Below are 25,653 nucleotides of genomic sequence, written 5' to 3'. Positions count from 1 at the left end.
CCATTGTGGGTGGTGCCACCCCTGGGCCGGTGGTTCTGGGTTCTATAAGAAAGCAGGCTGAGCAAACCATGTGGAACAAGCCAGTAAGTAGCACCTCTCCATGGCCTCTGCATCAGCTCCTGCCTCCAGGTTCCCGCCCTGCTTGAGTTCCTGTCCTCATTGTTTTGGATGATGAACTGTTATATAGAACTGTGAACACAATAAACCCTTTCCTCTCCAAGTTGCTTTTAGCCATGGTGTTTTATCATAGCAATAGTAACTCCAACTAAGACATCAGTATTCAATTTATGACTTCCCATGACTTTACCAGCTACCAACTAAGACATCAGTATTCAATTTATGACTTCCCATGACTTTACCAGCTACTCAAGCTTCCTGTACATCAAATTGACTCCAATTGCATGGAATGTACTTTGGTATTTTGGAAACAGGTAGCTTGCTACATGAGTAGACAATATCAAACTCCCAGCTTGAAGTGGTATTGCTGTTGTTCTTCTCATTGAACTGTCTTACTAATTAAGACTACAAAGAATTGGCAAATGGTTCATAATAGAGGAAGGGATACTCGCTATTTCAGATTTTTTTGAGAAATCAGATAATTGTACCTACTGCCGTCAATAGTAATGATCTCCTTTTTCACTTTGTCTCATCTCTTAGTGTTGAGAGATAAAGCATTTACTGAGCATACTCCATCATGTATGAACAGTAATAGTTTTAAGACCATTCCCCATACATATGAGAGACCAAGATCCTCTTCCTGCCATAGTCCTGTAACCTATACCCCCTGGAATCCTTTCTTTGTACAAAAGAAAAAAAATTCAAATCAGGTTCACTAATTTTCAGTGCCCATAAAATAAATGTTTCTAATGTCCTTTTCCAAGTCAAATATTCCCCATTGTACCAATAAAACTACCCACAGCTAAAAGAAGCTTTTAAAAATGCACAGAGAAAACAGTAGAGAGTCACTGGTAGAAGAAAAAGTCAGATAAGGATTTAGATCCTGGGTAATGAAAAGCTACTCAGGATTCAAACTGTGTGTGGGTTAAGTGTCTGTCAATCATCACTGCCTCAGTTCTCCATTGGTAAATGCCCTGGCTTCCTTTCCTGCTGCTGTGAAAAACTACTCTGACAAAGGCAACTTAGGAGAGGAGGTTTGTTCTTGCTCATAGTTCCAGGCTATCGTTCATCACAGCAGGGATGTCAAAGCAGCAATCATGAGCAGAGAGAAATGTGTGCATGTTTGTGCTCTGCCTTCTCCTTTCCCACACAACCCATGACCACCTGCCAAGGGAATGGGGCCACCTGTAACGGGCAGGTGGCCCTACCTCTATTAATATGATCAAGATACTGCTCAATAAACATGCTCACAGGCCAGGTTGATCTAATTTTAGATATGTCAAGCTGACAATTAAAACTAACTATCAGAGTCAGTTTTGTGTTGCTGTGGTATAAATAACAAGAGAGAGAGAAGTTTTATTTTTGGCTCAGAGTTTGTTTTAGCCCACCATGACAGGAAAGGTAGAGGGTAGAGCTGGTGGTGGTTGAAGGGTATGGCTGGGCCTCCTATTTCCAAGGACCAGGAAGTAAAGAAAGAGACGAAAGCCAGAAGTGGGCTATACCCACGTGTAGTAACCTATGCCATCAACTGGACCCCACTTCTAAAAGTCCCATAGACTCCCCAAAAACAACACCACCAGCTGAGCCTCTGGGGAACACTTCACATTCAAACCATAGCAGATTCATTCTTTGTTTAAAAGTGGTTGTGTTTACTGCAGATGGTCATCTCATTGACCGGTAAGGAGCTGGAGGCCTATTCCAAAGCTGGGGCTGTAGCTGAAGAGGTCTTGTCATCAATCCGAACAGTCACAGCCTTTGGAGCCCAAGAGAAAGAAATTCAAAGGTCTGTCCCTTTAATTGTGAGAAAAAGTGCTTGGTTTTGTTTTCTCCAAAGGCTACTTGGTGTTTTGTCTTTGTAAGGTATACACAGAATCTAAAAGATGCAAAGGATGCTGGGATAAAGAAGGCTATAGCTGCAAAGCTGTCTCTTGGAGCGGTCTGCTTCTTCATGAATGGAGCCTATGGACTGGCTTTTTGGTATGGAACCTCCTTGATTTTCGGTGGAGAGCCTGGTTACACCATCGGGACTATTCTTGCTGTAAGTCTTGTTTGAAAACAAAGATAGCAGGCTTAGATCATCTTTCCTTACCTAGAGCTTAATAAGAAAATTTCACTTTGAGGATGACTCTTCAAATGTCTTAAATAAACATTTTTACCTTCTCGTGATATATATATATTACATTAAATGTATATGTATGTAATATATATATAGTTAAGATTTATTCATCCAACATGTTTTGTGTCCTCATTGTGCTTTCAGAAGAATCATAGTCATGACTGAATTCCCCACCAATAAATACAATATATATATTATTCAATAATAATAATAATAATAAATAATAATAATAATAATTAGTCCAGTGCTGAAAATGGCTAGTCTGTAGTGAGGCATTTCGTCTCAGGCTTCCTGGGATTAGATCACAGTCCACAGAGGTATTGCTAACTGAAAGTCCTACAGTAGTTTGGATCCTACTGTGGTTTGCTCCTCTATCCTTTCCAGCCTTTAGCCATGTTTAAAACAAACTACATGAAGCTGAAGAGGTGGGTCAGTGGTTAAGGGCGTGTACTGCTTTCGAAGAAGACCCAGGTTCATTTCCAGCACCATGTTGGATGGGAATGGGTCATAACTGCCTCTATCTTCAGTTCCAACTCCAGGGGACCCCCATGCCCTCTGGCCTCTTCTGGCACCTGCACAAGTGTACACACACACACACACACACAAAAAAAAAAAAAAAAAAAAAAAAAAACCACAGAAACACATATACATACATTTAAAAAAAGGCTTCCTGCAGCCCTTTCCAACTTTGCAACCCAGGTCCTTTAAACTGCTACAGCTACGTATGAAACTGCATCTCATTCAGTTACCCTCCAGTTTCTACGACAAATACATCAGTTCAGGCTTAAGAAGTCTGGCATGCTGAGCAAAATGACCTGCTCCGATGCTTTTATTTTTGTCTGGTTCTCATCTTATGTAGATGTCTCTTCTTTCAATTAATTTAATCTTTTATACTTGAGGCTTTCATAGTTAAGGCTTTAAGCTCTTCATTCATTTCATATGAAGAATTTGCAGCTAGTTTTTGCTGCTCTAGTCCCCACATCTGCATGACAGAGAAAAGTGCACCACCTTGTAGAATTCTTTCCTTATCTGACTTTTTCTACAGAGTCATTTGCCTGAATATGGACAGCTGTCCAGTGACAGAAAAAATTTTAAAGCAGGGACAGAAACAATACAATGTCTCTGAGCTATAACTTCAATCACCCTCTTGTTAAGCTTCCAGCGATGGCCATAGTGGAGGGGAGGGGTGCATAGTGAGCGCTGAGCTTGCCTGCAGCTTCATGTGGGCCAGCACGGTTCAGGCAGCTCAAATGCCACCACAGCTGTGGAGACAAACTCCTGCAAAGGTGGAGAGTCGTCCTAAGAAGAAGCCAAGAATGCTGGGATTGGCCTGTGTTTCCTTTATCATGACCTCCACATTCTTACCTGAGCCATCTCATATTTCTCTGTGAACCTAGGCCACACATGTCCTAGGCCTAGGCCACACATGTTGTCTTTCCTACTGCAGAAATGTGACTCTTGTTTATTCTGTGTCTGTAGGTTTTCTTCAGTGTGATCCATAGTAGTTATTGCATTGGATCTGCAGCCCCTCACTTGGAAACCTTCACCATAGCCCGGGGAGCTGCCTTTAATATTTTCCAGGTTATTGATAAGGTAGGAGCTCTCATTGCTTTGAAATATAGCTGTCTTTACTGCAAGAAGGAGCCCAAAAGATAGGCATGTTCATTTCACTAAAACCATAGTGGTCACTTGGCTATGGGATGAAAGACTGCATTTAACTCTTTTGTGGGGAAAACGTCTTTTATTGAAAACTTCATGTCCAACTCAAGCACTTCTAAGACAAGAACATAAGAAACTTCAAGTCCATCTCTAAACGATTTGGGGATAGAGGCAGTATCAACTTAGCCCTTTGAAGATGTATATATAACTATCTCTTTGTTTTTCCAAGAAACCCAATATAGATAACTTTTCAACAACTGGATATAAACCTGAATGTATAAAAGGAAACATAGAATTCAAAAATGTTTCTTTCAGCTATCCATCAAGACCGTCTGTCAAGGTAGGTTCAATTCAATTGCACTGTAGTCTTTTCTGACATTATCTTCTGGCCAGGATATTCTATTGTGGGATTTTTTTTAAGATTCTTTGGTTTGTGTATGTGTGTATATGAATGTTCACCTGTGAGGTGTGCTTACACATGTGTGCATATGTCTGTGGAGGCCACAGATCAACATTGGTGCCCTCCTTGATCATCCTCCACCTTACAGATGGAGGAAGGATCTTTCACTTGACCCCAAAGCTCACCAATTCATCCAGTCTAGTTAGCCAGTTTGCTGTGGGGATCCCCTGTTGCTGCCTCCCAAACCCCAAATTACAGGTGGACTCCCCCCACACACACCAGCATTGGTATCAGTGCTAGGGAACTGAACTACTGTCCTCACACTTACATGCCACGTGCTTGCCCAGGGAGCCATCTCCCCAGTCTCTCTCTGGGATAATTTTGACCCAGATTTCGGCTACTTGCTTAGAGACTCAATTAGACTGATAGCTAGGCTGACTGATAAGCAGTGGGCTAATATCTCTTAGGACAGTGATTTATATTTTCCAGCCTCTCTCCTGTAGTTGACTGTTTTTAACTGTTTTTAACTCCATGTTTCCTCCACTCTGCATTTCTGAGGGCACCAAAATGTCTTGGATTAATGAATGCTGCCACCTCGTGGTGGCATCTGGGTATTATCCAGCTACACTTAATCATTTGAATCTGTGAGTTTCCAACCACCAGGTATTATGCACCTGCTAGGCCTTCCCCTCTTCCATCTTTGAGGCTTCTACTGCATCAGCTGTGTCTCCGATACTCTTCCTCTCACTTTACGGACACACACACACACACACACACACACACACACACACACACACACAGAGTCTGTCCCAGTCTTTTCACTCACCCTTTAACAATTAAAAGGAGACTGAAGTCTAGCTAATGCCCAGCCAACTGCCCTCTTGGAGGGCACTCAATAAACTAATCTTTAAGAAACAAATAGCTCTTGGAAAAACATATCTGTCTTTCCTGTTAACTTTTTCCTTGTGTTTAATTAAGACCTTTACTCCCTTTGCTACCCACTCCCAAAATAGTATTGTTAAGGATTGCAAAAGGCAGCTGCTGACAAAATTCATAATTAGGAGAAAAGTGGGGGCACAATTTTAAGTGAGACAGATGAGATTACTATGGCATCAACCTCTAGCGTGCCTTACAGAATTTGGGTTAAAATGACGTGTCCACTCCCACTTCCTTGTTTTCTCTCTGACTACTCTTTTTACTGGAATTCTCTCATCAAAGTCTTTTGTTTTGTGACCTGGTTGTCACTTACCATTGTTGCCCCAGTTTTTGCCTTTCCTCTTAACACAGCACTTTAGGCTGCATTTTGAATATACATTTAGGTTGGCTTCTGCCCCTGAGCACCAACTGCGCCATTATAATGCTCTGAGCCATGTTCCCTGGGTTCTGAACAATTCTTTTACTTGTTTCTTTATTTTGAAGCTGGTTTTCACTATGTAACCCAGGTTGGTCTCAAACTCGGATAGGTGTGTGCCACCATATCTGGGTAAACAATTGTTTTAATTTGCGTGTGTGCATGGGAGCGGGCAAGCGGACCTGCCACTTTGCGTAGGTGGAGGTCAGAGACAGCTCAGCTTTCGGGACTTGGTTCTCCTCTTCCACCTTGTTGAGACAGGTTCCTCTCTTGTTTCTGCTGATTTGATGCATACCCGAGACTAGCTGGCCTGGGATCTTCCTAGGTGAACTCTACTGCACTAAATTTTTTTTACATGGGTTCCAGGAATTGAGATCAGGTCATCCGGCTTGTGTGGCTAACATTTTTACCTGCTGGGCCATCTCCCCAGCGCTTAAATTAGCTTTTGAACATAACTCTTTCTGTTAAGCTGAACAGTTAATTTTTAAGGCCTACGGACTTTAAGTGAAGGACACATTCTTCCGTGGAATGAAGAGTAACCAACTTGAGGATGAAAGTGTCATGGAAGAAGCACCCTTTATCATTAGTCCAGGATGAGCATCTCCTTTTTTTTTTTAAATGCTTTTCTGATTGGCCCATTGGAGGTTTCACACTGTGCTTATTTAAATATTTGTTTCTTTAAAAATGATAAGATCAAAACGAGAGGCTCATTTTGGAGCTGAAAACACAGTTACAAGCAAAGATCTCTGAGGGTATCCGTAGGTGGCTCTTGTCGGTGGTGAGACTGCTCTCATATGGCAGATCCCTGGGAACTAAAGCTTGGTGGTGACTCTCAGACATGGAGAAAATTTTGTAAATATTCCCACTGTGCTGTCATGTGTGCTTAGATGCAGGCAGGTGTCTAAAACTGCTAAGATCTCACCTGTGTCCCTGTGAGCTTGCCAACTGCTTTTTTTAGTATACCTTGTAGAAATGTTAGACCTATTCTAAGGGAGAACTTTCTTGAATAACTCAAAGTTACCTGTCGAGATTTCATTTGTTGCAAATTAAAAGATAAAAATTTAACTTGGTTGTCATAAGATTCATGTAAGAGGGGGATGGAGAGATGGCCCAGTGATTAAGAGCACTGACTGTTCTTCCAGAGGACCCGGGTTCAATCCCAGCACCCACATGGCAGCTCACAACCGTCTGTAACTCAAGTTCCAGGGTATCTGGCATCCTCACATAGACATACATGCAGACAAAACACTCATGCACATAAAATAAAAATTAATAAATTTTTTAAAAAGATCCATGTAAAATATTTCAGTAAAAAAATGTGAAGTTTGCATGCTTGGTAGCGGCTTAGTAGGTAAAGGGCACACTATTCAAACATGAGGAAAAGGGTCCAGATCCCCAGCACTCACTTAAAACCTGGTGGGTATGGCAGCCCATCCAGGTTCAGAGGGAGACTTTGCCTCAATATATAAGGCAGACAACAATTGAAGAAGACTCCTGATGTTACCCTCAGGCCTCCATGTGCATGTACACACATGCATGTGCACCTGCACACATGCAAATGTGTGTATCCACATGAGCATGCACCAGACATACATGTTTAGGAAAAATTGTTTATTTGAAAAGAAGAAGGAAATCAAAAAGAATGAGGGAAGAGGGAAAGAGAAGGCACTGGAAAGATGAATGCGATCAATATATATTATATATATTATAAATATATAATATATGTAAGAAAATGCCTTCATGAAAACCCTTTTTTTTACAATTAAAATATGCTAATAAAAAAGCAAAAAAAATGTGAACAGTTTGCTGTGACTACCTAACTCTTAAATTAGATCTCCTCTTTGTATAGAGAAAAATTTAAATATTGTACTCCCAAACTGTACATTATTAGAGATATAAATGAAATACTATACAAATAAATATAAGATCCTAGTGTGGCTCATTCTCTTGTGGTTGTTTTCATGTGCCACATAAGAAGTTTTCTGTTTGTAATTATAGATTAACTTTCTGACTGTATGTACATTGTTGTCCAGCATACCTAATGGCATCATTTCCTGTGTATATAACAGATTCTGAAAGGTCTCAATCTCAAGATTAAGTCTGGAGAGACAGTGGCTTTGGTTGGTCCCAGTGGTAGTGGCAAGACCACAACAGTCCAGCTTCTGCAGAGGCTATATGACCCCGAAGAAGGCTGTGTAAGTACAAGCTGCTAGGAAAACACGCGGGAGGAGAGACTGGGGAGATGGCTCAGTGTTTCGGGCCTTGCTATGTGAGAAAGAGGTGCTGCATTTACAGCACCCACTTAAAGCCAAGCCAGGCATGGCTTGCACATCTGCAATCCCAGTGCTGGGGAGGTAAAGATGGGGGATCTCTGAGGCTTGACAGACAGACGCACATCTGCAATCCCAGTGCCAGGGAGGTGGAGACAGGAGGATCTCTGAGGCTTGACAGACAGATGCACATTTGTAATCCCAGTGCTGGGGAGGTGGAGACAGGAGGATCTCTGAGGCTTGACAGACAGACACACATCTGCAATCCCAGTGCTGGGGAGGTGGAGATGGGGGATCTCTGAGGCTTGCTGACCTAACTGGATAAATTGGTGAGCTCCAGTTCCCTGAGAGGCCTTATCTGAAAAACTAAGAAGGAAAGTGATCCAGGAAGACACCCAAACACTGGTCTCTGGGCATACATGTGCACATGCACAGACACTGGTCTCTACACACAGTGCACACACACACACACATACACACACATACACACACACACATACATGCACACACATACATACACACACACACACACACACACACACACACACATGAGCGTATACACGTGTATACAAAAAGAATGGAAAGTCATGTACACAGAATGAAATTTGGAAATACTACCTATGACAGAGCAGGCAGCTATGCCAACTCTATTTACAGTGATACTGAGAAAAGCCACGCTATTTCTTTCCTGTGTATCTGTTCACTCAACTTATGTGTTGTCTGATTTGTCTGGGCTCTGGGAATCCCTCGGTGAACAAGGTAGACAAAAGCCTCTGCTTTTTGGAGTTCACATTCTCTTATGTAGACAGATAACAAACAGAGTAAATAGACTACAGACCAGGTTCAAGGTAAACGAGTGTAGTTTGTAGTACCCAGTTGTCTTAGTTAGGGTTTTTGTTGCTGTGAAGAGATGCCGTGACCATGACAACTCTTATAAAAGAAAACATTTAATTGGGTCTGATTTACAGCTCAGAGGTTTAGTTCATTATCATCATGGCATGAAGCATTGCAGGCAGACATGGTGCTAGAGAAGGAGCTGAGAGTTCTACATCTGGGTCTACAGGCAGCAGGAATAGAATGAGCCACACTAGGCTTGGCTTGAGCTTCTAAGACCTTAAAGCCCACACCCAGTTACATAATTCCTTCAATAATGCTATACCTACTCCAACAAGACCACATCTCCCAATAGTGTCAGTCCCCATGAGTTGATGGGGCCATTTTTATTCAAACTACCACATCAGTCTTCTGAAGAATTTCAAAATTTAGCTGGGCATGGTGATGCATACCTAAAATGTCGGCACTCAGGAGGTTGAGGCAGAGATCTCATGAGTTTAGAGCCAGCCTGGGCTACATAGTAAAACTATGTTAAAAAGGAAGAAAGAAAGAAAGAAAGAAAGAAAGAAAGAAAGAAAGAAAGAAAGAAAGAAAGAAAGGGAAGGAAGAAAGAAAGGAAGAAGGGAGGGAGGGAGGGAAGGAAGGAAGGAAGGAAGGAAGGAAGGAAGGAAGGAAGGAAGGAAGGAAAAAGCAGGGGCTGAAGTTGTGCTTGAGTGGTAAGTGCATGCCTGGAATACAAGGCCTTGGGTTTGAGCCCCAGTACCACAAACAACAATATCAAAAAAAAGAAAAATAGAATTTCAAAATGTGTTAGAAGAATAATATCTGTAGAAAGCAAGCTCCTTCTTTTAGAATGTGTTTGTTACATTCCATGAGAGTGCCTGAGGCGGGCAGAAGATGCAGATCATGTGCAGATCAGAAGATAACTGTCAAGTTGCGTCTCTTCTTCCGCCTTCATGTGGGTTCCAAGGGTCGAATTCCAGTGGGCAGGCGTGGACAGCAAGTGCCTTTGCATGCGGGACATCGCTCTGGCCCATTCTTTCTCATTTTCCAAAATCTATAATGTTGAAATTAGCTCTCACCTGAGGCTGATATTCCTGAGAATACGATTCTTAGTGCTTCTACTTAACTATTGTCTTTAAAAGAAAATCTTGTAGGAGCTGGTCTCTTTTAAATTGCATGTCTCAGTCCATGTTTAAAATATTATAGACACTGAGTCCATGCTAATATTAACTAAATAAATCACTGGATAAGTGCAAAGCAGTGTCCATTCTCACATAAATGCCAGGGCTGTGAGGAGTGGAGTCTCTGATGGCTTCATCCAGTCCTGTCCCTGGAATATGCCACAGTAACAGTGCTACCTACAATGACAGTTTATTTACTATTAATTAAAACAATGAGTAGAAGGAACTTTTGTCTTTTGTGATTGCACAGGCATTGAGAAATAAAGAAGGCTAGAACTTTACAGGCGTCATCAGTCTTAAAACAACAAAGTTGATGGTGTCTGTCTCCACAATAACATTTGTAGCACCTACAGTGTTTGTGTGCATGTATCTTATTGACAACCTTATTAATACTTAATTTGTGGTTTCATAGGATTTTAAGTTGATCGTTTCTTGAAGATTTGTTGATTCCAATCTACCAGAAAAAAAAAAATCTACTGGTGTTACTTATACCATAAATATTTTACCGAAATATAGCCAGTCTTTGCCGAGATACTGCTTCTCGGTTTATTCTTCGGATTAATAAGATAGTCAAAAGCTAAGACCTCGGACGGCATCATACCCTGCTTTGTTCTTTGGTTTGTCAGATCACAATCGATGAGAATGACATCCGAGCCCAAAACGTGAGGCATTACCGAGAGCACATCGGAGTGGTCAGCCAAGAGCCTGTTTTGTTTGGGACCACCATCGGCAATAATATTAAATTGGGGCGCGAGGGAGTTAGTGAAGAGGAGATGGAGCAGGCAGCGAGGGAAGCGAATGCCTACGACTTCATAGTGGCGTTTCCTAAGGTGAGCATGGTGCTGCCCAGGTTCTGAGCACGTCCGCATTCCGCACAGCCCAGGGGAGGCTAACACACACTGCACAGTGGGAGTTAATGTGGGAAGTATTTCAGATGCAACATTTGCGGAGAAGGGAATATGCTAAAGTCCAAAACAGAAAGACTCCAGTGAAAGACCAATTACAAAAACTCCTTGTTGTGTTTAATTTTTATTGTGCTTCACTGTATATTGAAGAGAGAAAATGATGTCTATGTTAAAGCAGGACAAAGAAATTTGAGAAAATCCTGAGCACAAGCTGAGAAATGCTTTCTGCAAAAATGTTAGTTTGTAGCGCCACCTTGTGGCTAGTAGTGGGAATGGAGTGCTCACGTACACAGGACCGGTGAGCGAGGATAATGGGACAGGGCTGCTCCTATATATAGCGGAAGAAATAAATACTGAGTAAGAAATGGGAAACTGTAAAAAGATGTGATAAATTTGAAATTCTTGGCAACAAGACATGTACCAGTGAGCACTGTGTGATAGTTACTAAACCATTTATCTGCATTTCCTGAAGTTTAAGTTCATTAGAACCACCTAAATATTGTGGTGTGCACCCAGTAAGATATATTAAAAAAGAAAAAAGCTGACACTTGAAACTAAATTACATCTAAAATCCGTCATTCCAAAGAGTCACAATAACAAAAACATTCTTTTTTTAAGGACATAATTACAAACCACACTGTGTGCATTGTAACAAAATAACTTTTTAAAATAATGTTTATTATGCCATGATTTAACATAGTGATTAGCATGGCATGTAAGCCAGCGATATCACTAAAGGCTTCAAGGTTCTTTTCCTGTAGTTGAGAAATGGTACGTTTCCTTTTGTTGGCCTTTTACTCCTTTCAATGAATTTCCTCACAACACACAGGGCTCTCTTGCCTCCCACTTAGAATTTGGGAGCATTTCCAATTACTCTTTAACCCAACTCTGCAAGTTAGTAAAAGAGCATTTATAGACAAAGGTGCCCCTTGCAGTAAAACTAATAGTAAATCACAATGCTGTAATCCAAAGAAGAAACTACAAGTTAGCATGATGGATGCTGAAGTTCACGAGAGAGAGAGAGAGAGAGAGAGAGAGAGAGAGAGAGAGAGAGAGAGAGAGAGAGAGAGAGAGAGAGAGAGAGAGAGAGAGAGAGAGAGAGAGAGAGAGAGAGAGGGGGAGGGAGGGAGGGAGGGAGGGAGGGAGGGAGGGAGGGAGGGAGGGAGGGAGAGGCAGAGGTAGGTGAATCTCTGTGAGTTCGAGGCCATCCTGGTCTACAGAGTGAGCTCCAGGACAGTCAGAGATGTTATACAGAGAAACCCTGCCTCAAAATAAGAGAGAGAGAGAGAGAGAGAGAGAGAGAGAGAGAGAGAGAGAGAGAGAGAGAGAGAATGAGAAATGTATGAGGGAGCTCAAAAGGGGGAGCTGGAGAAGGAGAAAGGGGGAGAAATGAAGGAATGGTCAATGAAAGGCCATTCTTGACCACTGATCCTACAGTCACTGTAAAGTTGTCCACAAGGGGATACTATGAACCTCACTGTGCCTGTGGATTTAACAACTTGGAAGAGGGTCAACTCCTTCAAAGACACAAACTGCAAAAAAGTTCAAGAAAAAGCAACAACTAATGAGCTCAAACTTCCTTTAAAAATCAACTGAATCTTTAAAAGGTAGCAAAAGTTATAAAAAAAAAGTTAAGCATTCACAATGTCATCAAAATAAAAACTTCTTAAAAATACATTTAAGGGATAGAGAGATGGCTCAGTGGTTAAGAGCACTGGCTGTTCTTCCAGAGGTCCTGAGTTCAATTCCCAGCAACCATGTGGTGACTTACAACTATCTATAGTGAATCTGATGCCTTCTTCTGGCATAAAGTTGTATATGCAGATAGAGCACTCATAGTCATAAAATAAATAAATAAATCTTTTTAAAAATATATTTAATAAAAGATTGACCATAATAATGAAAGAAGACCTAAATAAATTGTACCTTATTTACTATGAGTCAATGTTTTTAAGGTTATATTCTTCTCAAGTTGACCTATAAATCTGATTCTTCACCAATCAGAGAATTCCATGAGTCTTTTGTATATGTGTTGAAAATGATGTATGGACTCTAAAATATTTTTTATTTATAAAATCAAAATGAGAATAGACAAAGCAGCTTTAAAAACAGATCAGCGAAGCTGGCACACACTCACAACATCTAGTTCAAGACAGCAACAATACAGCAGTAGAGGAGGGAAAGCGGATGTGTAGAGCATCAGGGCAAAGACTCCAGAAATGGGCCTCATGTCAATTTTTAACAAGTGTAATAGAATTAAGCAGATGAAAAAACATTTTGCTAATGGTCCTGGAACAAGACATCCAATGAACTGTGGTTTTTGCATTATACCACAGACAAAAATTATTTTGTCTTAGAGCAAAATATTAGCTTGGATTTCAAAAATAAAAATTTAGAAAAACACTTGGTAGGCTGAGGCAGGAAGATCACCATTTGGAGGCTAGCCCACACTACCTAACAAGTACAAGACCGATCTGAGCTATACAGTAAGACAGTCTCAAAAGAATAATTAATTCGGTAATACCTTAGGAGAAAGAAGAAAATCATAATATTAAGATAAGCAAAGAGTTCTTAGGATGCTATGTACTAATTTTTGAAGTGGTAAAATGGGAGATAGAGAGATAGTTCAACAGTGAAGACACTTGCTGCTCTTCCAGAAGACCCACATTTGGCTCCCAGCACACATATTAGACAGTTCACAACTACCTGTAGTTCTAGTACCAGGGGACCAGACACCCTCTTCTGGCCTCTCTAGGCACCTGTACACACACACACACACAGAGAGAGAAATAAAGATTAAAAAAGTAAGTCTTAAAAAAGAAATAGTAAACTGGGCAAGTGTGTGTGATCAAGAGGCAGGAGACGGTCAAGACTGAGGAGCCTGAGCTGGATGATAAGACAATGTCTCAAGAGGAGTGAGGATATGATCAAGATACATTGTACATATGTATGAAATTTTCTTTAAAATACTATAAAAAGAACTGAAACTAAAGGCTGAGCATGTAACTCAGTGTGGGGTATTTGCCTACCATATACAAGGCCCTGGGCTCATCCCCCCAAGAGGAAGAAAGAAACAAAATAAGAAGGATGTAAAAATTAAATTAAAACCCTCTCTTAAAAACCACCGTTTAGAAAATGAAAAGGCTAGACACAAGGTACAAGAACATGTTCTGAATACCTCTACCTGACCAGGTGCAGGGTACAGGGGCTTGAAGTTGGGAACTGAACCCAGAGGGAGTTCAGGAGGAGTGGAGAGTTGGATGGAGTGAGGTCCCAGAGGGTAGACATAATCTAAATACATTGTATATATGTATGAAATTACCAAAAGAAAAAATGTAAAAGAACAAAACAAAAACAAAACCCACAACACCACCACACTAGTTTTCCTAGCATGCAAGAAGCCCTGGGTTCAATTCCCAACACCATATAAATCCAGACATTATGGCCAATGCTTGTAATCCTAGCACTTGGGATGTGAAGGCAGGTAGAGAGACACAAAAACAGTACAAGGTCATCCTGGGCTACATGGCAAATGTGAAGTCATCCTGGTCTGCACTAGATACTGTCAAAAATACATAAAGAAATTTGTACTGTCAAAATCAAATCAATTTTGAAGCAAGGTCAGGTTTGGACTGAAAGGGATCTTGAGATTTTTGTAGGCCATAGTGCTCTGTGCCATACCTGGGTGATGGTGACATACTGTGGTAACTTGTTTGCCAAAACAACAGGACTGCATCTATAAAAACTGTGCATAAATTCGTCTACCATAAGACTTTTTTTTTTTTTAGAAATCTTTCATCCTTTTTCGGATTTTTTTTATGTATATGAGTGTTTGCCTGTGTATTTGTCTGCATTACCTGTGCGCTGTGCCCATGGAGGGCAGGAGAGGGCATCAGATTCTTGAGAACTAGAGTTACAGGTGACTGTAAGCACCATGGGAACCAAACGTGTTTCCTCTACAAAAGCAGCTAGTACTAACCATTGAGCCATATTCTAGCCCCAAGAATGACATTTTTTTTTTTTAGAAAAAAAGTTTCTAGAAATTAAATGTTTAGGAAGAATATTTAAATTTCTATCCTTGTTGAAATGTGTGCCATAACCCAACAGAATATGACTAATACAGGTCACAAACACTAGAAGTCATGCCACTATAATAAAATAATATTCAATTTGTTAAAAATGCATTTATCAAGAAATAAATAAATAGAAAGGGCCTTAAATTTTTCCTAAGACTGAAAAATGTTTTTAGGAAAAAATACAGCTTTTAAAAAAGAAGTTGTGGTAAATTTTGGTTCTGTTTGTTTGGTTCAGTTTGTATGTTTGTTTTGTTTTTTGAGACAGGGTCTCTCTACAGAGCCCTTCCTGTCCTGGAACTCACTATGTAGACCAGACTGGCCTTGAACTCACAGAGCTCCACCTGCCTCTCTGGCTCCTTGGTGTGGAATTAAAGCCATACTCCACCATACCTGGCCTTTGGTTGTTTTTAAGGCAGGTTCTCCTGTAGCCTAGATTGACTTTGAATTTGATATGCAGTTGAGAACGGCCTTGAACTCCTGATCATCCTACCTGAGACTCCTCAGCACCAGGCTTACATGTGGGCATCATAAGTGGCATTCATTTTTTTTAATTGCTACTTTTCAGAGCCTCCAAGAGGAAAAGTATAGACAGCCTATCAAATTGCCCACAAACACTTATATTACAGTGAATGCTTCATTGGTTTTTTAAAAGTATTCTGAGATCATCTAAAAGAGATTTGAAAATTCCCTCCAATTAAGAATTTTTCTAAGAATTCTTGTTCTGTTTATCTGGTTTAGTCCTAATTTACCTTTCTGTATTGTCTTTGATGGGTTTGTTTTTACAATGATCAAATCGAAGATTCTGAATGGTCAGGCTCAAGTACTCATTAAGCTGCCATCAGAACACAAATGTGCCGGGCGGTGGTGGCGCACGCCTTTAATCCCAGCACTCGGAAGGCAGAGCAGGTGAATCTCTGTGAGTTCGAGGCCAGCCTGGGCTACCAAGTGAGTTCCAGGAAAGGCGCAAAGCTACACAGAGAAACCCTGTCTCGAAACCCGCCCCCCCCAAAAAAAGAACATGAACATGTTTGTCATTCCTCTTCTGAACATTTAATCACCCCTCTATATTTGTGCTTTTTCCTCTCTGTCTCCGTAGAAGTTTAATACACTAGTGGGGGAAAAAGGAGCTCAAATGAGCGGAGGCCAGAAACAGAGAATCGCCATTGCTCGAGCACTAGTTCGAAACCCCAAAATTCTGATCTTAGACGAGGCCACATCTGCCCTGGACACAGAGAGTGAGTTAGTTGTTCAAACTGCGCTGGAGAAGGTAAGTGCACAGAATCTTTTCTGAGTCTCACACTCCTGGTTCATTGTTGTTTTTAAGTGCAAAAAAGTACAGATTTGGGGTTCCTTGGATACCAACTGGTAGTTCCCAGAGTTCCTCTGGTATGGATCCAGGGTATGACTTGGAAAAGTAAATGATATGGTTGACATTAAATACACACACACACACACACACACACACACACACACACACACACACACACACACACAATATGCAAGCCATTAATCCCCTACACCATTCCATTCCACAGGTCTCACCTTCCCATGGCAGCAACACCCCCCATCACAGAAACGGCAGTGGGAGTCTTTGCTCCTTCCATTCACATTGATGGGACTCTTCCCTTCTCTAATCATTTTTCTTCCTTAATGCCTCCCAAGGGTATTCACATTAACACAATGTGACTTAAAGTAGCAAAGCACTGACTTCTAGTTATCTTCCTCAAATAGTACTGAGAACTGTGAGAGACTTTAGAATGACTTTGACATCATTCAATGACCTAGCCTTACTTCTAATAGCACATTTCATTCCTCATTACTAACCCAAATTATTACATTACTGCTTTCCTAGCTGGATTGGCTGATATAAATGTGTGTGTACTTATGCACACGTGTATATACAGATACAATCGTATGTGTGTATATATATATGTATGTTTGTTTATGGACTACCTATATATGTGTATACATTCTTAGCAAATGTGTGAATATGGGGTCAGAGACGGCTCAGTTAGCAACTGAGCCAAACCTGAGTTTGATCCTGGGGAAGTTGTCCTCTGACCTCCACATGTACACCATGGTGTGAGCACACACACGTGTCTGAATATATATGCACATATATGACATTCACAGATGTTTTAGCATATTTTAGAGTTAAAACTAATAAAAAAATCTGCTTAATGCAAAAGGCTGGCTTTGATTACAGGTCTCCTGCCCAGTTTTATTTTCCTATGTAATTGTAAAAATCGAATCCCAGGAACAAGACCCTGTTGTCATCTGAGACATGGGTGTTAACTGTGACTGCTCTTTAACTCCTGATCCTAGAGCATAAACTCAACTGTTCTGAAGTTATAACTGCATGACCCCCATCTTTCACCTGTCCAAAGAAAGTTCTAGTCTCCCCCTTTTTTCTCACTTAAGAATGTCCTAGTGAAGAGATATTGGCTTCAGTGGGCAGCCTCTGGGATTTCCAGGTCCCTGCGTCCTGGGACAAGGGGCTGGACAGGGAGAGGAGGATAGTAGTAGAAACAGAGGTAGTTTATCAAGAAAAAATGCATTTCCTGGGGAGGAAGCTGGCCAGAGCTGAGAGAAAAGCTAGTACAAGGGCCCCGTGCTCGGAAGGCCTAGCATGGGCTTTCCTGCTTATTTGCAAATCCCAGCTTTTTCACAGATGCTGTCTTACATTTTAGGCTTGGTGATGGTAGAGGCTTCCAGTCTTCATCTCTGCCCACTGGTTTCTCTCACATAAACAACAGTCATGTTGAAGCCTTTTCAGGCTTGCACTTCGCCTTGCTGCCCTGGATAGTAATACATTAAACGTATCACAATAGTCATTTCTTCAAGAAATAATAAGATGCTTTGAGACAAAAGACCTTTACTCACACCAAGTAACTATTTTCAGTTCTTCACGATAGCTTCTGCTCATACATATGCCTGCAGAGATTACCATGGGAACACAACCTTTCAGACAGAGAACATGCTCCCCTAATTATTCCAACACTTTAAGCAAAAGTATAATATGTTCACATTTTATGAAATTGTGAAAATTAAGAAAATTACAACTCATAGGCTCAATAGTTAAATGCATGCACTATTAATATTTTGATATATCCTATTTAGTCCTTTTTTCCTACAGATAGATTTTAAACATAGTCATAACAAGATGCATCAGCTTTCCCCTGCATTTTCCATGTAGCATTATATCATAATTTCATTAGTTTTGATTATGAATCACTAATGTTTTGAGAAGTTTCCTTTTATTATAGACTGTAAGTGCAAGACTTTGAAAGAAACCCTCATTCACCTCAGTAAGCATATCCATTGCAATAGAGAGACCTTTATAGAGAGAGGAGGCAATTACATCAGAACCTAGCACCACCCTCCCATTGCTGGCAAAGAACGGGAACAAGTTTCTTGGTGTTCAGAGTTCCGGTTTCCTTTTCTGAAATGAATAATACTAGAATTGGGAATAAGAAAATTAAATATCTGAGATATCGCAGTCGTGTGAGCAGTGATGCTGACAGTCACTTGCAGTGTGCCTGCTGAGCCTGCTACTGGGCTGGGCTTCGGTGGAAAAAGCATAGCTCAGGCTTGGCAAGTGCAGCCGTATGGAGGAGAGCAAAGTTGAAAGGCTCAAACTACTACATCACAAAACTATTTCAGTTTTATGCCAGTTAGCACAGAGTATTATTGGTGTAGTGACAGGTGCCCTGGACGTCAGAATAATACACAATACAAAAACAGACCTGGGATAATCTCACCTTACTTACAGCAGGGCCACTAGAACACTCATTTAATTAAAGGCTAACAATGACATCATGCACAAAAATCAATTCCAGGTGAATTAAAGGTTTAAACATGAAAGGCACAATAGTAAAAACTGGAGGATAAAACAGAAAAACATCTGTATGTGACAGAGGGTAGTATTTCTGAAATAGGACTCAAAAGACACAATTAGAAAAGAGATGAGTCACTAAATTGGACATCATTAAAATAGGAAGTTTCTATTCATTGGAAGACAGCTTTTAGAGAGTGAGAAGACAACCACATACATGAAAGAAATAGTTATAATAATACACAGCTTCTCACAAAGTCCCCAAAACTAGACTATGTAAATAGCTCCCGATAATTAGAAAGAAAAAGATGGCTCCCAAAGAAAAATGGGCAAAGGATTTGGGCCAATGACAAAACAGAGCATTCATATTTCACCAACCAGTTGAAAAGTTGTTCAACGTCATTAGCCATTAGGAAAATGTAAATAAAGGTTTCTATGTAATAGTACTCATCTATCAGACAAAAAGAGATCAACCCACTGTTAGTGTAAATAGAATACTGCCTGGACTCTCCTGCTTTGGGGGCTCTGTAGAGTGGATGCCCTATGTCTCAGCAGTCCCTTTTGAGGTGTACAAATGATAGATCTTTATAAATTTGTTCACTAAATAAACACATGCCAGAATCTATATATTATAAAAAAAAAAACAACTAAAGACAACTCAAACCCAGTTAGCAGTAGAATGGATAAATTATACCTGAACAGTAAAATACTGTGTAGGTATGGGAAACAAAATGGTTCGTCTCGAAAACATAATATTGAACACCAAGACTCAGACACATGAGAGTATAGACTGCAGATTCCATTACATTAATACAGAGAGAGCCTGGGAATAAGACAGTGGTCTCCTTTGGTGCATAAGCAGTGGCAGTGAGCAAAGGCAAGTGATGGCTTCTGGGTGCTGGTAGCGGCCTGCCCGTGTGATCTGATGGATTCAGTTTGAAAGGCATCCACCAGTGCCCCATGTGTACCTTTCTGTGTACTTAGGATTGTTTTAAAACATGGTTTACCTTGAGTCTACCATAGCTTGTTAAAGAACATGCTCATTTGAGAGATGACAGTGAGTTTAAATCTTAGATCCCTTTTGCTCTGTGGTTAGACAGCTAAAAATTTCTTGTTAGGTTTCTTTCTAGTACTAAGATGCTACAGCTTTTATTTAAAAAAAAAAAAAACACCATTTGGAATAAATTACTTTTTTATATTCTAATTTCTACTGGCCTTTCTAATCTGCTAAATATTCTGATTTTCTATATGCCAGGATAAGATTTCTGGTAAAATAATACTGTAAAAATAAGTTATCCTGACTATTGCAGAGGTTAATTCTAACACTCTTCTGTTTACCTCCCATGTCTTCTGTCCGGCAGGCAAGCAAAGGTCGGACAACAATTGTGGTTGCACACCGGCTTTCCACTATTTGTGGGGCAGACATGATTGTGACTATGAAGGACGGCGTGGTGGCAGAGAAGGGGACCCATGCTGAACTGATGGCCAAGCAGGGGCTGTATTACTCACTCGCCATAGCACAGGTAGGATTTACAGGATGTTACATCTGCATGTTTCTTTGTGACGTAGGGAGCAGGGCAGATGGGGACAGGGTTACATTCCCAAAGGAAGTGATTAGACGGCTACAAAGTCAGGGATAAAACTGAGAAGAAAGCCAGAGGGATGAGATAGCAGTGTGGAGACAAAAGACAAAACTGAAAGGGAAAGATCAGCCTTCCATGCAGAAAGACGTGTGCCGGGAGAATAACTAGAGACAGTGAGGGGCAGGTATTAGAAGTTCTTTGACTCCAGGCAGAAGGGCCAGGGCTTTAAAATGCAGAGTACACCTGACCGTGTGTGTGGCGTGCAGTGGAAGTCAATAAGTGTCTGTGGAATGAGCACACATACTCACAAACTCTGCTCCATACATTCACATATACACACTAAAAAAAGAAACAAAAAGGAAGAAAGTACAGTCTACTTGATGAGCTACTTGATTTTTATTTTATTTCATATTCATCCATATTCTGTATTTCCTTTAAAAAGAAAAGTGAGGACAGGCAATGGTGGTGCACACCTTTATTCTCACAGAGGCGGATCTCTGTGAGTTCCAGGCCAGCCTGGTCTACAGAGTGAGTTCCAGGACAGCCAGGGCTACACAGAGAAACCCTGTCTCAAAAAAAAAAACAAAAACAAAAACAAAAACAAATAAGTAAAAGTGAGACATTGCTTGACACTGAATTTGCATCATTTTTCATCCCTTAGAGTAGTGATTCTCAACCTTCCTAATGCTGCTACCCTTTGATACAGTTAAATGTTGTGGTGACCCTCAACCATATAATTATTTCATTGCTGCTTCATAATTGTAATTTTGCTACTGTTATGAATCTAATGTAAATATCTGATGGGTCACAACCCACAGGTTGAGAACCACTGTCTTAGGGGCATCAGCTTATAAAGTTACTAAGTTCAATATTTCCAAACCAATATAACTAGTAAGAAGAGGACATAATTGAGGGTCAAATTCATCACTTTTTGAGATCTTTAAGAACCATTACACTCAGGCTTTCTTTGGAGTAACACATCTTTAGTTTTTGTTAAAATTAAACTGAAAGTCCATTACTAGGCCTTGAGTTAAAGGTTCTCACAATGTGGGGAAATTACAGTTGTGTAAAATATTTTAACACCTTCTTTGAAGTAGATTAGTATTCTCAGATAACCAAAATTGTGTCAATTCAGATGGAACACATTGTGATCTTAATGCTCAATGAACTCACACAAATAAGTGATTCTTTTTTCAAATTCTGGGTGTATCTATTTGCCACTGTTGCTCATAGTGTCAAAATTAGTCATTCTGAGAGTTTGTAACCATCACGATGACAAAGCCAACACTGCTAAGAGCATCCAAGAACGGAGGATGGATCACTTTGGGGAGGTGGCATCGCCTTGCAAGTATGAGGATCAGATTCCAGATCCACTCCAGTGTGACAGACCCCTGTAATTTCAGATCCCCTCCAGTGTTGGGGGGACTGCAATTCCAGAGTCTCATCAGTGTGTGTGTGTGTGTGTGTGTGTGTGTGTGTGTGTGTGTGTCTGTCTGTCTGTCTGTCTGTCTGTCTGTCTGCCTGGGGGGGTTGTAATTCCATATTTCCACCAGTGTGGCAGACCTCTGTAATTTCAGATTACTACCAGTAGGTGGGGCTGTAAGTCCAGATTCCCTCCGGTGTGGGGTTGGGTGGGGGAGGGGGAGCTATAATTTCAGAAGAGACAGAATCCCAGTACACAACTGTCCAACTAGTCTAACCACGTCAACACTCTCTGGGGTCAACTGAGAGACTCTGCCTCAATGAATAAGGTAGGGAATGATCAAGGAAGACTCTCATTGTTGACCTTGGGCCTCCACATTCACAAGCACAAATACACACGACACATTCACATCACACAAACACACACACCACCACCACCACAGAGAGAGACAGAGACAGAGAGCACATACACGTGGGAAAAGGGAAGAAAACCTGAGAAGTAGCTCGACACAGTAGCTGAGGAATGAGCTGCCGTCACTGCCAGCTGACTCTGTGAGGTTACACTTTTAGGGCCTGGGATAAATTTCTTAAATTCTCTATGCTTCTATCTTCTAATCACCAACATGAGGGAAATACAGTAATTAATTAATACTGAGCTAACTCTTGTAAGTATTTGGAGTTATTTGTGCATTTGTGGATATGAAATAAGGTCAAGTCCAGAGGAGCTGGAGAGATGGCCTAGTGGGTAAGAGCACTAGCTGTTCGCAAAGGACCCAGGTTCTGTTCCAAGCACTCACATGATGGATCATAACTATCCATAATTCCATTTCCACGGAATCTGATGCCCTCTCCTGACCTCCATGGCACCAGGCACACATATACATGCGTTCAGGCAAAAAAAACCCAACCAAACAAACAAAAAACCAACACCCTTTTTTTTTCATAAATAAATAAATCTAAAAGAATAAATAAATCCAGTACAGATGAAATTTCTTTTGTTTTTCTTTGTTGTTTTTTGTTTTGTCTTTTGAGACAGAGTTTCTCCATGTAGCCTTAGCTATCCTAGAACTCGCTCTATAGACTAGGCTAGCCTCAAACTCACAGAGTACTGGGTTTCAAGGCATGTGCCACCACTGCCTGGTTCAGATGCATTTTTTAGGATGTCTTTTATCGGTAGTTTGACAATTTTGCACATGTATAAAATGTATCTCCATCCCTCTCCAGCTCAACTTTGGAACATACTCCTCAACATCTCCGTCCCACCTCCATGTACTGTTCTTTCTTTTTCTTTTCTTTCTTTCTGTTTTTGCAACCCAATGAGTCCAGCCAGTGCTGCCTGCAGGATCAGCTGACCTTGCTGGCTTGATGCTCAGGTAACCATGGCCGAAGTGAGTTAGTGAACGCAATGGCCACGTCATGTCCAGAAGACAGCACTGCAAGCTCTCTTCCCCATCCTCTGCCTTTTCTTCTACCATGCTCCTTGAGCCCTGAGGTGTCCAACTTAGAGCTAAGCACCCAACAGTCACTTGTTTTCAGCTATTTTAGCCAGTGATCAGTCTCATATTAACTGATGTCCTCTGTGGAAGGTGGCTTCTCTGGCCAAGACTGAGAGCAGCACTAACCTATGAATACAAACATAAATATTTAAAAGACAATTTGGCATGTTCATTTAACAACACATGTTCCCTCCTAAGACTTATGACCATCCCATCTGTGGGCTTTTGAGCAATTTTACGGTATTAGACAACAATTCCCTCCTGTGTCCAGGCCTCAGATCCGATAAGAAAGCAGTTGGTTCTTCAACAACCTTCATGCCTCTACAGCATCACCTTGCCTGGTAGGTCAGTATCACAGTACTCAGGGTCCAGTACTGGGTAAGACTGTTGCTGCCTTTACCCCGCTCCCTGTCCCGCCACCACCACCCAGCTTCCTGTAGAAAGCCTCCCAGCACTAGGGAAGCTGGCCAGCAGGAAGGAACTTCTCAGGCCAGTCTCAGCTTGGTTTCTCTGTGTCTTACAATCAAAATATGTTTTATCTTCAACAATAGGGTCTTACCCTCTAGTTCTGGCAAGCAACCAAGAGCAATGTCAACAGGTTGCATTGCTTTGGAGGTCTCTGAGGACTCCTTGAGTTGTAAGGAGGTGTTTGAGGCCTGGCACTAAGATTTTCATTTACCCATGTAGGGTACTTATGTTCAAACTCCTTTTTTTTTTTTTTTTTTGGTTTTCAAGACAGGGTTTCTCTGTGTAGTTTTGCACCTTTCCTGGAACTCACTTTGTAGACCAGGCTGGCCTCAAACTCACAGAGATCCGCCTGCTTCTGCCTCCCGAGTGCTGGGATTAAAGGCGTGCGCCACCACCGCCCGGCTAAAAAATATATATTTTTTAGTTACCTTACAAAGTAATAGGTTTCCATAAGGAGTTTTCATACCTCCTTAGTTTTGATTGGCTCTTAATCTTCCTTTCTCCCGTCTCTACTTAAAACTTTTACCACCCACCCCCATCCTTATCATTCTTTTGTCTAGCAAGCTCCTTAGAAAAATAAATTATCTTTAACCAAAAATAGAATTCCTCCTTAGAAAACTTTACTATGAAAGCAGGTCAAATTCTATTTTAAAATTTCCACAGATTAAATAACTTCTGAAGAAAAAAAAATAGTCAAATAAAAGATTTCTTCTGCAGTAGAAAAATAACAGAAAAGGTGATGATAATAGCATAAAAGAGTGTGTGATTACAGATGTTAAGGCAAGACAGTCTGGTTAAAGTTCACTGTGCTGCCGGGCGGTGGTGGCGCACGCCTTTAATCCCAGCACTCGGGAGGCAGAGCCAGGCGGATCTCTGTGAGTTCGAGGCCAGCCTGGACTACCAAGTGAGTTCCAGGAAAGGCGCAAAGCTACACAGAGAAACCCTGTCTCGAAAAACCAAAAAAAAAAAAAAAAAAAAAAAAAAAAAAAAAAAAAAAGTTCACTGTGCTTCTGTGTGATTCATTAACTGTTCTTCAGATTGCTGAGGAATCTGAGCATCCCTGGAATGTAGTCCTGTGCACTGCTCCTTGCCCAGTGACCCTGCCTCCATCTCCCTATCTTTCTCCCATCCTGTCTGAGCTCCCGTTCTCTCTTGCCAGCTCCCTGCACTAGAGGGGACGATGGTAAGCACTGCTTCTGGGTTTCACTGGAGTTGCCCTCATTTTTCTAAATAGCAAGAAAAAGAAAAACTAGGTCCAATGCAATCTAGCTTAGAATTTAACCCTAATCTATATTTTAACACTTTATTAGTTTGATTTTTCTGTATTTTTTTTTCTCAAGGAGTTGCAATGCATCATATCCATTTTGCTTTGAAATCTCAGTCTGGATTGGACTGTGGCTGCTGGCCAGGAAAGTATTATTATCTCCTAAGATCTCAGTTCCTGGCCACACACACAAGCTTTAAAGTGACACAGCAGAATACCTTTGTATTTTTTCCTTTGTATGTGTGTGTGTGTGTGTGTGTGTACCTGCATGGATATGTTTGCTTGTTTGTTTTTTGTTTTGTTTTGTTTTTTTGTTTTTTTGTTTTTTGTTTTTTTTGAGACAGGGTTTCTCTGTGTAGCTTTGCGCCTTTCCTGGAACTCACTTGGTAGCCCAGGCTGGCCTCGAACTCACAGAGATGCTTGTTTGTTTTTAAGAAAGAGTCTCTAGGGGGCTAGAGAGATGGCTCAGTAGTTAAGAGCACTGACTGCTCTTCCAGAAATTCCCAGCAACCACGTGGTGCTCACAACCACCTGTAATGAGATCTGGCTTGCTCTTCTGGCCTGTAGGGACACATGCAGGCAGAACACTGTATAATTAATTAATTAATTAATTAATTAATTAATTAATTAATGGAAGGAAGGAAGGAAAAAACTGCCCTAGAACTCACCAAGT

At 41.0% G+C, this 25,653-nt stretch overlaps 1 protein-coding gene across 1 annotated transcript in view; it reads left to right on the top strand.

Annotated features, from left to right (window-relative positions):
* Abcb5 (ATP binding cassette subfamily B member 5) overlaps positions 1-25,653 on the top strand; it is a 93,104-nt gene that overhangs the window by 24,102 nt on the left and 43,349 nt on the right. Inside the window, exons 7-14 of the mRNA XM_052738150.1 lie at positions 1,776-1,900; positions 1,978-2,155; positions 3,713-3,826; positions 4,122-4,232; positions 7,713-7,838; positions 10,558-10,761; positions 16,009-16,179; positions 20,109-20,270. Coding sequence (XP_052594110.1) covers positions 1,776-1,900; positions 1,978-2,155; positions 3,713-3,826; positions 4,122-4,232; positions 7,713-7,838; positions 10,558-10,761; positions 16,009-16,179; positions 20,109-20,270 — 1,191 coding nt within the window. The remainder of the gene's footprint in view (positions 1-1,775; positions 1,901-1,977; positions 2,156-3,712; positions 3,827-4,121; positions 4,233-7,712; positions 7,839-10,557; positions 10,762-16,008; positions 16,180-20,108; positions 20,271-25,653) is intronic.

Source organism: Peromyscus californicus, unplaced genomic scaffold, assembly GCF_007827085.1.
Source record: "Peromyscus californicus insignis strain IS unplaced genomic scaffold, ASM782708v3 Scaffold_15__1_contigs__length_86483966, whole genome shotgun sequence".
Lineage (NCBI taxonomy): Eukaryota > Metazoa > Chordata > Mammalia > Rodentia > Cricetidae > Peromyscus > Peromyscus californicus.
Note: the sequence above shows the minus strand (reverse complement) of the source record. Positions and strands in the feature narration are given on the sequence as shown.